Below are 13,170 nucleotides of genomic sequence, written 5' to 3'. Positions count from 1 at the left end.
TCTGACCCCAGCTTTGTCACTGGTGAGTCAGGGCAGCCCAACTTAGCAGCAGGAAACCAAGGGCCCTGACTGGACCGGGTAACCACCGCGGTCCTCCTGCTGTGTAGACAGGTTTTATTCTGAAAGAATTTCCCTCTAGTGTTTTCTTTTGAAAAATGCCACACTTGCAAGAATGGCACGATGCCATACACCTGCAACTGGATTCCCAGGCGTTACCGTCACCAAAGCTGCTTTCTCTCTCCCTCTTTGGTCTGTCTACACGTGCGCTCTTGGCCAAACCGCTGGAATGTGAGTTGCAGGCACCATGCCACTCAGCCCCGAAATACTTGGGCAGGCAATCTCCTACATGATCATAGTGCAAGGGTCACATGCGGGACAGCTCACGTGGGTGTGACACTGCTCTCTAGGAGGGGGGTCCCTGTCCAAAGCCTCCAGGTGCTCACTGATATCCGACAGGGTCCGCGATCCAAACTAGGGACACGCACTGCATTTAGCCATCACATCTCTTCTCTAGAAGCGTCTGCCAGCGTTTTTCTTTCTTTCTTGGATGATGCTAACAATTTTGAAAAGTACAGGCCAGCTGTTCTGTAGACCGTCTCTGGATCTGACATGTCTCATGAGCCCCCCATGATTAGCTTCAGATTAAGTTTCAGTGGATTGGGCCACAGTGAAAACACACTTTCTGTAGGTCAGGCAGGGTCAGGTAGCAGCACGCTCCCGTGACTCAGCTAACACCTCAGGGAGGCGGCTGCCCAGAGAACCTGCCACAAGGAGGCCTATGAGATCCTCGCCCCATTGAACAGAGAGTCAGGCCTGCCCTCGGCTAAGATGGCCTCGGCCGGATTTTGGTTTCTCCTTTGCAAAGTGCTCTCTTCGGCTTTGCATTAAAACATAATGTGGGCCAGGTACTCTGTATATGCCGTTCTCTAACGCGTCTTACTTCTGATTTCAGCATTTGTATGTGGATCGTGACATAGTTAGTTATTGCAGCTCTTACAGAATGATGCTTTTCTATCGCAATTGTTTCTTCTACAGGTATAAGTCAGTGTTTTTCTATGAAGTTTTAAAAAATGCTTCCCTTTCTCCTCCCTGTTTCCTGTAAACATATATTTAAAGTATCAACGAATTATAATCCACTCCCAGTGTCCCTCATGTTGACACTCATGTGTCCTTGGTTCGGCTGGTGGGATCCCCTTCAGGCTAGCTTCTGTTTCCCTTTTCTAAAAATGAGGGAAAATTTTACATTTACAAAAATAGTGTGAAGACAGTGTTGAGAGTTCCCGTATACTGTCACCTCATCTCCCCCTAATGCTAACACCTCACCCGGCCATGACACAGCCGTCAGGTAAAAAGCCAGCATGACAGATTAGAATGAACTGCACGGAAGGCGTCGTTCAGATCCCTCCCGTCTTCCATGAACATCCTTTCGCCATCCCAGGAGCTAACCCAGGACAGCGCAAGGTGTCTCTGGTCCTGTTTCCTTGGACGCGTCACCATTCATCCTTCCTTTCTGGCACTACGAGCCGGTTCAGGCGGGCCTTGCAGTCTCCCTGCCCCACCTCTGGAACCGGCCTTCCTTCCAGAAGCACAGGTGTCTTTCAGTGGGAACGGAATTTAGATGCCACGACGGGGCTCTCGGTGTGCTCTCGCACCTGGGGGGCATTATTCCTGGGCCCTTTCCTAGATGGATGGAGCTAGGAGCTGTTGCTGCTGCTCTGGGGATCTGGCGCCCACCATGACGCCTCAGCCCCTGCCAGTCCAGAGCGCGCCTCTCTGCCCTGGTCCACCCGCCTTCTCCGCAGTGAGAAAGAACCTGGCGTCCCACGGCAGCGACCCCAGCATTCATTTGCTCGGTCCTACAGCACCTCCACCCATGCAATCACCAACAAGCAGGCTTCTGGTCAATTCAAGATGTTTGTGTGTTTCCTCCCTCCTGAGGGCGCGTGCTGTGCTCCACGTACTTGGATAAACAATCTTTACCCCTGTGTGTGGACAGGTGACAAGTAAGGGTCACCTGTCTCTGAGCACACACAGTTTCTGCTCTATGATTCTGTGATTATCCCGCTGAAGCAAGCTGGGAAGGCAACAGCCTACTGAAACCTGGCTAAATGAGGATGGGGGCCACGTGGGCGGGGGGCTTGTCGCACTTTCTAGAACTATGTCCTAGAGATATGGGTCCTTAGGGACTCAGGCAGGCTCGGCCACTTTGCTTTGGGCTGGATGGAATGCTATTGAGGGCCTGGCCTGCCTGAGCTGGGGTCCACCTCCTCAGCTCTCTCCATCTCCCCAAACCTTGGACACCTCCTTTGTAAAACGAGCAACCAGCAGCATCCGCCTCAGAGTGGACGTGCAATGACATTTTAATTATTACCATTATTTTACTATTATTACTGCATTTAACTTAGGATCATTCCCTCGTGTCAGTGGACCAACAGCTGTCCCTAACTCACACATACGCTTAGGGGTTGTCACCATTTGGAATCTTGAAATAATATTTAATTGTTCGATTTTATTTTGATGGCATTTCAGTCTATTAGCCTGAAACTTGATACAGCAAATTAGAGGCGGCTTTTCTAATCCTTTAAAACGCTCCAGTTGAAGTTTGCAACTTTCCTTCATTTTGAGTTGAAGTTTGCAACTTTCCTTCATTATGGGATGGCAGTCTATTCTATGTAAAGGATCTCTATTTGTAGCAACTTTGTATCTTGACAGAAAGTAGGCACTGACAGAGGCCTGAGAAGACACCAAGGTGAGAGAAGCCAGGAAATTTGTTCTGAGCCGTACATACGGGTGACACCGCCCAAGTGGATGCAGGAAGAAAAACCACGGGCTGGTGTGTGACGTGAGTGCGTGTGGGACCAACTCCTGCAGGAGCCACTGACCTCACACCCGTGACTGACACGGTGGCGGCTAGCCGGCCGGGAGAACGCCGCCGCCCACGACCACCGCCTTCATCTGCCAGCGTTCCCACTGAGTGCTTTTCTCAGTGGCCACCACCCCGACTCGGGTCCTTGAGAGCACAATGAAGGGACACCCGCTTCACTTTAGAGAAATGGGAGGTGCAGGTAACCCTGCAGAACCGACCCCAGAGCATAAACCAGATGTGTCACGTTCCACACGCCTAAGACCTGTGAAAATCTCCCGACAAGGGTAAAGGCCATTTTACGTGGGTTCCATGGCCTCCCCAACACCCTGGGAGCCTAAGAGAGATAACTTCACAGCATGTGGGGCGCAGGGAGAAAACAGAAAGGCCCTAGAAACAGAGCAGGAGCCACCTAAGGCCCCCCCTGCCTTCAGCAGGTCCCATTGAGCCACCATCTGGGAAGTCACCCAGCCACGTCCGTGTCCCATGAGCTCATGCTGCAGGCCACCGACCCAAGGGCCACGTGCCAGCGGCTCCTCCTTCCCGCTCGCCCTCCCTCGAGGCCCCCCTTCTGAACCCTGCCCCTCCTCCCACCCCTCTGAAGCCGACTTCTCTGTTCCTCACATTCAGGCGCCATTCTGTCCACTGTTCCTTTCAAGCAGTTCTTGCTTTCATGTTTTTCTCCCACACCATCATAAACCCGACCCATAACCTCAGCACCGAATCAGACCCCAAACGCCACCCCCTGCCAGCCACCGCCCTGGAGCACCTCCCCACGAGGTCTGCCACCCGCCTGGCGCCCGGGGGCTGCACAACAAGCACCTCGCCCTCCAAAAACTGTTGGGGAGCGGCGGAACCCCATTCTACAGGCGAAGCCCGTGACCCAGCTGTGGTCCCAGCCGGACACCGACACCTTTGGCTGGCTTACCTGGATCTCCTGGGGGTATGTGAACCTGACAAAGGAGCCAAGTGAGCTCTGGAAAATGCGTCCCTTAAAAACTCCCTTAAGCCAACTTCTCGTGGTGTTAAGAGTCTCCTGGAAGACGGTCCCCACTGAATTCTTCACAGTTTCATTTTCCTGTTTTTCTGTTGAATCCTATCACCAACAGGAGGGAGAGAGGGGGAGACGGAGGGTTAAGCGGCCTGGAGCTGTGCCCTGGAGGGTGTGGGCTACTCTCGCTTCCCACTCATGGTGAATGCTCTGTAAGTTGCCACATTTAATCTTACACATATATGTTCAAACGCACTGGCCTTGCCAGCAGCCTGTGTTCAAAGCTTTATCGTTTCCCCAAATCTTTCGGGTTCACACCAAGTGGGCAATATGGAGAAAGTCGGGAGAGAAGGACTGGCATTAGGGCCCTATGCTCGCCGCCCCCATGCGATAACAGGACAGAGGGGTTCCACAGTACCGACGACAGACACCCATGGACTCCGACCCGAGGAAAAGCCTTCACGCGTTCTCCAGGCTGGAGGGAGAAATGCGACCCGCCCCCATGCACAGAGCGTCTAGCAGCTCAGAGAACCCCCAACTAGTGTGAGTGCTAAGCCCAAACAGCCCACGTCTTGGCCAAGAGGTGAGCTTTCTCCCTTCGTTCCCTCTCCACAAATCCTTTTCCCCAGGAGATGTCGAGATGCCTGCCTCCCCTGCCCAGCTGCGGCCCAGCCCACTCACACAGAGGCCTGCTCCGAGGCCCGGGAGGCTCTGGATTAGTGTCTGCTCTTTTTCTTGGAGAGAACCCCGCAAATTGTGTAGGTGTCAGAGCCCACAAAACTGGATCAGCGGGTGCCACTCCCTCCCTCCAGAGATGCTCCCTGAGAAAAAGCACGTGCTCTCCGCCTCAAGACTCAGGATAGTGGCAAAGCGAAGGGTGACAAAGCGGAGTCCGTTCCTGCCACAGGAACTGACTGCCGAGTAGAGAGACCAACAGTCTACAGCCAGGCGGACAAACGTGACCGTTCACCATGGTAAGTGCCAAGACAGAAAAGCATAGGGTGTTTTCAAGGCACATAAAGGAGACTGTGTCCTACCTGGGGTGCGATGGGCCCCACCCTGACAGGTAAGCAGGCTGGAGGGTAGGCTGAGGCACAGGGGGCAGGTGCACAGCACACAGAACCACATGGCCACCAAAAGGCAGAGACGGTTTTCAGCTGAAAACAGGACATGCTGGCCATTGCTTAAAGTCCCCAAATAGCAGAACACAGCAACTTCTAGAATAAGCCAGAAGCTTCAGCATGGTGTGCATGCCCTCTGTGATCGGGCTTTGCCAAGACCTCAGCTTCACCTCCAGCCACACTCCACCACCCACAGGCCCTCCAGAAGGGCGGGGTTCGTCCTCTGGCCTGATTGTGCAGGGGCTGCTCTCTTTGGGGGAACACAGCCCCTCTCTCAGGTTAACATGGGTTACGCTAACCTGAGATCCCAAGCAGCATTTGAGATAGTTATTTCTGCAGGAAGATACACCCTAAAGAACTGACAGATTTCTTAAACACAGTTTATCTGGAAGTTGGCACCTGCCTACAACGGTTCAAACAGTAGCCACGTCAGGAGAAAGCAACCATCTTACCAATAAAAGTACTTTAAAATGTGTCCATGGTATTTCAAGGAAAACAAAAACTAAAAGGAATAAAGTTAAAACATATACTTAATTATTTTACAGCACTGTCGCTGACTTCTAAGACGGTTAACAAGGAAACAGTCTAAATATAAAATCTTCTATCACCTTCACATTGCAGCTTGTAAACTCAAGTGGGTGAAGACCACATACGATGAAAAAAACATGAATGTGACACGTGCAATGCCATGGATGAATCTCAGAAACATAATGGAATGAGGAAGGTCAGACATGAGAAGCAGAAGGTTCAACATGGGCCAACCGATCCATGGGGGCCGAGGTCAGAAGCGAGGTTACCCTGGCGAGGAAGGTGGAGCGGGGACATAGTGCTGGGAATTCCCTGCGGCTTGAAGTGGGGGATGGCACAGGGCGCCACCCATGTGGGAAGGCACTCGGGGTGCGTGGCCTTCACTAGTGTGTTTAAGTCAAAGTGTACAGGGAAAATCTCGAGTGGGAAAGACCATACGTGGACAGGTGTGGGTGGGGTGGCTTGACTGCTGTCCCGGCCACTTGCACTGCTCTGCAGTTACCCAGTCATCCGAAATTCTATACTTTAACCCCTCCCTCGCTCCCTGCAGTATTGCACACAGGTCCACCAAATATCCTGGATGCATGGGACAGAACCAGCACCGACCAGGCACGTGACAATATTTGATGAAGGACCCGGCCACTCGGCGTCATTCCAGCAATCCTGGAACGAGCCTCTCCTTCGAACTTGAGGCTGCTCGAAATTCCACACCTGCCTCGGGCATGACGTTATGTGTACGTGTTCCACTTACCACTAGGGGTTTAAGTGTGATAATTCTGCAAACAGTCTCAGCAGACAAGGCAGGCATCTCATAATGCTTGTAGTCTTTTGTGAATCTGCAGACATTTGTGTGAAGTTTCAGGCACACAGTTAAGTAGGACTGTACCAAGTTCTCCTGGAGAATCCTACCCCGCAAAGAGTTAAGAGACATCATTGAAGAGATTTGGGAGAAATGTGAAAACAGCACCCAGCCTCCATGATGAGTTCCTTCCCTTTAAAATTCCTACAGGGGAAGCACTGGTTTGGTCCCATCTAGATTAACATCAGGAAAATGTCAATCCATCTTGACCTTGTGATCAAGACAAAAAGGAAACAGTTCCTTGGGTTACCTCCATGGTCTGAACTGTTGTCGCAAAAACAAGTTCAACTAGTCCAGGGTATTCCCTTATTCGAAAAGAAAGCTAGGAATCTGGCTGACCATTTTAATAATAATCTGAGCTTGTGCTCAGAGATGTTCAGCCAGTCAGCTCCCCTTTAAACAAAAAAAAAACAGGAAGTCCTCAGTGAGAGCAGGTGCCCAGGCCAAGGCTGTATCCCAGCTGTCCTGAGCCACATGGGAGACTGCCTCGGGCGTTTTCTCTTTTGCTCCAACTCCATCTACTAAAGTTCTAAGAACACACACACACACAAAAGAAAAAAGCTAGGGATGTATAGTACGAAAGATTAAAATACTGCATACATTTGAAAAAAGTCTGAAAGATACAGGGAGGAAAGAAGAAAGGAAAAACACCAGGATGTGTACTGTGCCCTGAATCGCTTCCTGCTGAATGGGGCCAGCTTTCCTGTTACTAACGGACGTGTGGCCAGAGGTGAGAGTGGGCTGATCAGAGTGGGGCTTAGAAGGCCGCGAGAGAAGCGAGAGAAAGGAGAACGCAGTCGCGAGGCCAATGCTGCAAACACACAGTTGGGGGATGCTCCGGAAGTTAGAGGTGCTCGACACCCCACCTTCGTCCTGAACACCCTAAGAATTCAGGGAGACAAGAGGTGCTGTGGGAATCTCAGCCATCGCCTTATCTCCCCCACCACGCAGATATTTCTATTCTTCTGTATTCTGTGTCCTTTCCCCTCAGGTGTCGGAGGTCACACAAACTGGCAGGAGCAAGTGATTTTGGACAATTATATCAAACTAGTTTGATTCTTTATTTTCAATTGGCCTGACTTGCAAAATACACAGAAAGACTGAATGTGGCAGTGATGCAGGACATAAGCAGGAATGTGCGCCATGCTGGTGACCGTTTAGCGATAAATGGGAAAAATGCATAGGAAAAAAGACAAGGCGGAAACAAACCAAAATCTTATGAGTTCATGTCAATTATTTTCGCTTAAAAAATAGGATGATTACATTAATAACCTGAATAAAAAAGCGGCATATATACCAATTTAGGACCTTCCGATTATGGCAGCAAATACGGGACGCTGCCAATCAGGATGGGATAACCGTGTGCCAGAGACAGACTGCATTTTGCTTTCCTACTTACTTGTCCTGGTACATATCCAGAAGGTGCAACAGCATTTTTAAAGTCTTCTCAATATCCTAGGGTGGTGACGAAAAGAAAAATGGGAGAGACTTAATCATGGCACCACTGTTTGCTAAAACAGACCTGAAAAAACCCCAGCATAAATAAGGCCTAATAATTAATCCTTTTCTTTCTACAAACAAGGCTTAAGGTGCTCAAGGACGAAACTTCCATCTTTCACAAATAAAATTCGGGATTTAAAATTATACCATTTCTTCCACCCCCAAAATGGAAAAGGAAAGACAGCAACCATGTGCCACTCGATGTGCCACTCAATAACGTCCAGTCCTGCCTCACGGTCATGAGGTAACAAAAGGCTACAATATTACTAAAACAGTAAACTCAAGTAAATCAACCCTTTAGCCCTAATAAACAGGGACCCCCCCCACCGCCAATTCTCGTTTCCAATTGCTTCACCCTGTCAGGTTTCAGAGAAGAATCATAGGCTCTGAACATTTCGTTTTTGATGTGCTTTTGCTAATAAGCAAGAACTCAAGGGCCTATTCCAGACAACAAACCTCCTTATTCCTGTAGGAGATCTCCTTAATTCCCTGAAGCCGGTAGCACGTCCCGACAAGACAGTCCAGGACACGAGTAGGGAAGCGACTCAAGTAGTCGAGGAATTCTGCCATATAATCACCCACGTTGCTCAGGGGAAGCAGACTGAACCAGGAGCGGAACAGGCGCTCGTCCACGTCCAGCAAATGCCTCTTCCTTCCCATAAGCTGGAGCAATGATTTACTACATAAGGGACAGTCGGAACAGAAAAAGGGCCACCATGAGACCAGTAAAATAGACTAAGATATATAAAATTATGTTTGAAGGGATTCAGAAAGCTCAGATTTTTGAAATAATTTAAACGCTAAGTCATGAATCAAACGAAAAGATAAACAATAATATATTAAGAATTCACCGACATGGATGGACCCCGAGGACATTATGCTCAGCGAAATCAGCCAGACACACAAGGACACATACTGAATGATTCCACTTATGTGGGGGCCCTGGAGAGGCACGTTCATAGGAACAGGAAGTGGAAGGGGGTTGCCAGGGCTGGGGGAGGGGGCGGGGGTGGGGGTTGTTGTTTACTGGGAATAGAAATTCAGTTTGGGAGGACAGAGAGGTCTGGAGGTGATGGGAGTGACGGTGACACAACGCTGTGAGTGTGCTTACTGTCCCTGAACTGTGCACTTAAAATGATGAAGTTGGTAAATTGCATGTTTTGTATATTTTACAATAAAAAACTCACTAACAATGAAGCTTTTTTTCCAGCTCTACTGATATACAACATTGTGTCACTTTAAGGTATACAATGTATTGATGTGGTAAACATTTATATGTTGTGAACCTATAGGTTAGCTGAGGCCTGCATCGTGCCACATAGTTGCCATATCATTTTTGTGGTGACATTTAAGATCTACTCTCTTAGCAACTTTCTAGTATGTAATACAGCACCAAAAACTACAGTCACCAAGCTATACTTTAGCTCCCAGAACGTTCCTCAAAGCGGAAGTCTGTACCCTTTCCCCACGCCCCGAGCCCCCAGTAACCAGATTCTACTCTGTTTCTGAGTTTGACTTTTTTTAGATTCTATATACCGGGGGTGCCAAAAATATGTATACAAGTCATCTGTACACTTCGGTCAACGTGGCTCAAGCAGTAGTTCGCCGTCATCAGAAGTGTCTGAACGCTGATGGGAACCACTTTGAGCACCTCTTGTCATTGCAGAAGTCACATGTGACTTGTATTCATCTTTTGTTATCGGTATATACTGAGTATTATTTTAATACAGTTTTTCCTTTCTTCAAGTGTGTATACATTTTTTTGGCATCCTCTGTATAAGTGAGATCATACAGTATCTGTCTTTCTCTGTCTGACTTATCTCACTTAGGATAAGGCCCTCACGGGTCATCCATATTTTCACAAATGGCAGAATTTCCTTCTTTTTATGGCTGAGTAATATTCTATTTTATATCTAAACCACATCTTCTGGGTCCATTCATCCATTAACAGGCACTTAGGTTGTTTCCATGTCTTGGCTATTGTGAATCACGCTGCATGAACATGAGGGCGCAGATGTGGGAATGCTGGATCATAACTACAGCAGTTTGATTTTTAGCTTTTTGAGGGACCACTGTATTATTTTCCAAAGTGAGTGAGATAGTTTCTGAATCACAGTTCAAGTGAGTCCAGCGGTCTTTTTAAGTTATGCTCAATCTGTAACATTACACCAGAGACACCAAAAGATGACAACTGTAAAATAAATACAGCAGGATGCCACGGCAGGGACAGAGGCTACCAAGCGCATATGGCTACAGGTTCAGGACACACTGCCGGCCGCTTCTGCCCGAAAGGCAGGCTCTAGTGTTTGCCCATCGTTAACAGCGAAATTTCTCCTGGATAGTCTGAACACCACTGAAGGACATTTAAAATACATATAATTATCTAAATAAGCCTAATTTGGCTTTAATTTCAAAAGGTTCCGATAGAAGAAGCACTTCATTTAGCTCGCGATTTTAATCCCTCAAAGCCTATATGCAGGATCCCGCTGGGTTGGGGCAGGGGCGACGGACGGGGTGTGGAACGGCTTCTCCGACAAAAGACGGCGTACATGGGGTGGGGCGCCCACACTCAGAAATGAGCGGGAGTGTTCATCTCTTGGTACGTAGTTCATATTTGTGTTTTCGATGATTTTGACTGTTGTGCTTAAAGTTGATTTACCATTTTTCTTTCGTGGATTGTGTGACCTGTGTTTTCTCTAAGAAAGCTTTAGTGCCGTAAGGCTGATGCTGGGCTACCTCAACATGTGCCAAGCCTTGACCTGGCAGCTCTACTGTCAGGAATTGATCTTGAGGAAGTAACTGCTCAGGGATGTTACCGGGCTACGCAGCAAAGCACGCTTACAGGGCAGCAGTGCAGAAATAATCCACTTGCTCGGTAACTGGCTCAAACTAATCTATACCAACTAAGCAGCCATTAGGGTGACAATGCAGGTGTCTATTTACTGACAAAACACTGGAAGGGAGAAAACCAGGCTGGAAAACAGAACAAATCATCTCTCGTCTGCTGTTTCTTAAGCACAGAAAGCACCACATGCCCACATTTGGACAAAACCCTGGTAATACGCATGCCTGTGTTAACCACATGGCCATCTCTGGCCTCGCCACAGGCCACTTTTGTCATTTTCTTTGTATTTCTTGCATGTTTAAGAACTTTTAAAGAAGTAGTTCTACGAGAAGTGACACATTCCTTGTGTCTCGAGCAGCAGGAAGGACTGCTCCACCGAAGTCCCCTGAGCTTCTCGACGCCCAGCGGTGACACCGACACGAGCAGATGCACAACCCTGACACTTACTTATCTGCAGTTCGTTCCCGAAACTCCGAGAAAGAGATTCCTTCGAGGGCTGCCCAGGTGTCCTCGGGCTGAGTCCCAGAGTCCCTTCCTTGAGGAGACAGCTCCATGCAGTGATGCAGCACGGGCAGGATGCCCACCCAGAGGTTGACCTTCTTATCAATGCTCCTTAGGCACAGGTTTACCAAATGCACTCGCCAGCTAGAAGGGGACAGAGAGCCACAGTGAGCCGTGGGCTGCCAGTGTCACACTCACCTGTGGGTCTGACGTCCCACCAGGAAAGTGCCTGCTCCTCACACGGGCCGATGGGAGCACCATGGGTAGCTGAGCACTGAGTGACTAAACCGGGGAGAAAACGGGTCATATGGGAGACAGGTAACTTCAGCAACCCCCCAAAGCATCAGGCACAGAGTACGCCCTCACGGAAGCCCCACAGTCAGCTCCTGATGGTGTCATTTCCATCCCCCTTGACAGATGAGGAAACTGAGGCCCAGGAGGCTAAGTAATCTGCACACGGTGCCAGAGCAGGGCGTGAACCCAGGACATCTGGCAAATGCAAATCTTCATATAAAGCAACTTTTTAAATGTTTACGGGGGAGCCTGTAAAAACATGGCATATCCCGCACAGTCACAAAATATCAAGGCTTGTATACTTTGAAACATGTACACAAACGTCATACATTTACCACCGTTTCTCCTGTCTGTGAAAATGTATAGCATTGAGCTGGTGCTGCAAAATTGTAAAGCCACGAGGCAAACATCCTAATAAGACCTGCTGCTCAGGGCAGGCTACCTAATATTATCTTCAAGTTCAATGTCAACAGCTGCAGGAAATGCTACAGGAAGATCCTGGGGTCATCAGAGGGGCCTGAGTAGGGGCTCCACCCAGTGTCCCACCCAATGACACTAAGCTCCTTCAGGTTGGCCGTGACAACACAAACACCTGACGTCTCCACCGTGATACCATGAGAGCACCCTGGCCCGCACGGCGACCCTGGTCTTCTGAACTGAACACGGCGGGGGGCAGAGGCCACAGGAAGAGCACCCACTCGGCTTCCGCAGAGGTCCCGGGGCTGAGCTCCTCCTGTCAACCATACCATATGTAACCCTGCCAAATACATGCCACGAGGGCAAGTGGTGACACCACAAAGCGTCTCAAAAGCAACACATTCACCAGAATAGGTAATACAATTAATAAATATGCAGGAAAAGGCTAGAGGGGTAAAGAGTGAGTGGTAACATTGTGGGCAGTTTTTATTTCTCGTATGTTTTCATCTATTCTATGATACACACTTATTTTGAAAATCATTAGAAATAGTTATAAAACCTTCACACACACACACACACACACACAGACACACACACACACTCTCTCTCTCTACCTCTGAGGTGTTCCAAGGACAAGGCTGACGTCGTCATGGAACTCGTCAGCTGAACTGGCATTTGAGCAAAGGAGGTCGCACAGCGAGGACTCGTCAGATTCTGATAAGGGAAACTCCAAGCTTTCCACCAAGTTAAGGATAACCAGGCCCATTCTCAATTTACTCTCCACTGGGCGGTCTTTAGGCAGAGCGTCCCCTCTGTTTTCCAGAAATGGTGCCATTTGCTTTTTCAAATGATCCCACAGGTCTTTCTTCACCTGACCCAGGAGAAAAGGAAAATGCAAGACCATGGAGCTGAGTCCATCAGAGCTGCCCTTCGTCCCACGTCAGTTGGGCAGAGGCCACCGCCCCAAGGGGCAGGGAAAGCTCTGTGGGGGTGTCACCCCACTAAACTCAAAGCACCCCCCTCTCCAGGCCTAGCTTCCCTGGGCCTATGGATCTGCCACCAATAATGCCGTCCAGAGACCCCAGTGTGGTGGTGGGGCTTTCAGGTTGGGGCCCTGGATGCTTACAAGGGTTCAACTGTCATCTCAGAAGTGGCCCCAGGTCTGTCTCAAAACTGCCCAGGCCACACCATTACCATTGCATGCAGGTGGAGATGCAATGAAGGCGAGTTCCACTCCTTTTTTTTTTTTTT

The 13,170-nt window shown here is 49.2% G+C and overlaps 1 protein-coding gene across 1 annotated transcript in view; it reads right to left on the bottom strand.

The window, feature by feature from the left end:
• RNF213 (ring finger protein 213) overlaps positions 1-13,170 on the bottom strand; it is a 97,912-nt gene that overhangs the window by 58,972 nt on the left and 25,770 nt on the right. Inside the window, exons 11-16 of the mRNA XM_019644249.1 lie at positions 12,534-12,847; positions 11,155-11,352; positions 8,319-8,541; positions 7,762-7,817; positions 6,255-6,408; positions 3,792-3,959 (exon numbers count right to left, since the gene is read on the bottom strand). Of these exons, the coding sequence (XP_019499794.1) occupies positions 3,792-3,959; positions 6,255-6,408; positions 7,762-7,817; positions 8,319-8,541; positions 11,155-11,352; positions 12,534-12,847 (1,113 nt within the window). The remainder of the gene's footprint in view (positions 1-3,791; positions 3,960-6,254; positions 6,409-7,761; positions 7,818-8,318; positions 8,542-11,154; positions 11,353-12,533; positions 12,848-13,170) is intronic.

The sequence above is a fragment of the Hipposideros armiger genome, unplaced genomic scaffold, assembly GCF_001890085.2.
Source record: "Hipposideros armiger isolate ML-2016 unplaced genomic scaffold, ASM189008v1 scaffold_87, whole genome shotgun sequence".
In the NCBI taxonomy this organism is placed as follows: domain Eukaryota; kingdom Metazoa; phylum Chordata; class Mammalia; order Chiroptera; family Hipposideridae; genus Hipposideros; species Hipposideros armiger.
Note: the sequence above shows the minus strand (reverse complement) of the source record. Positions and strands in the feature narration are given on the sequence as shown.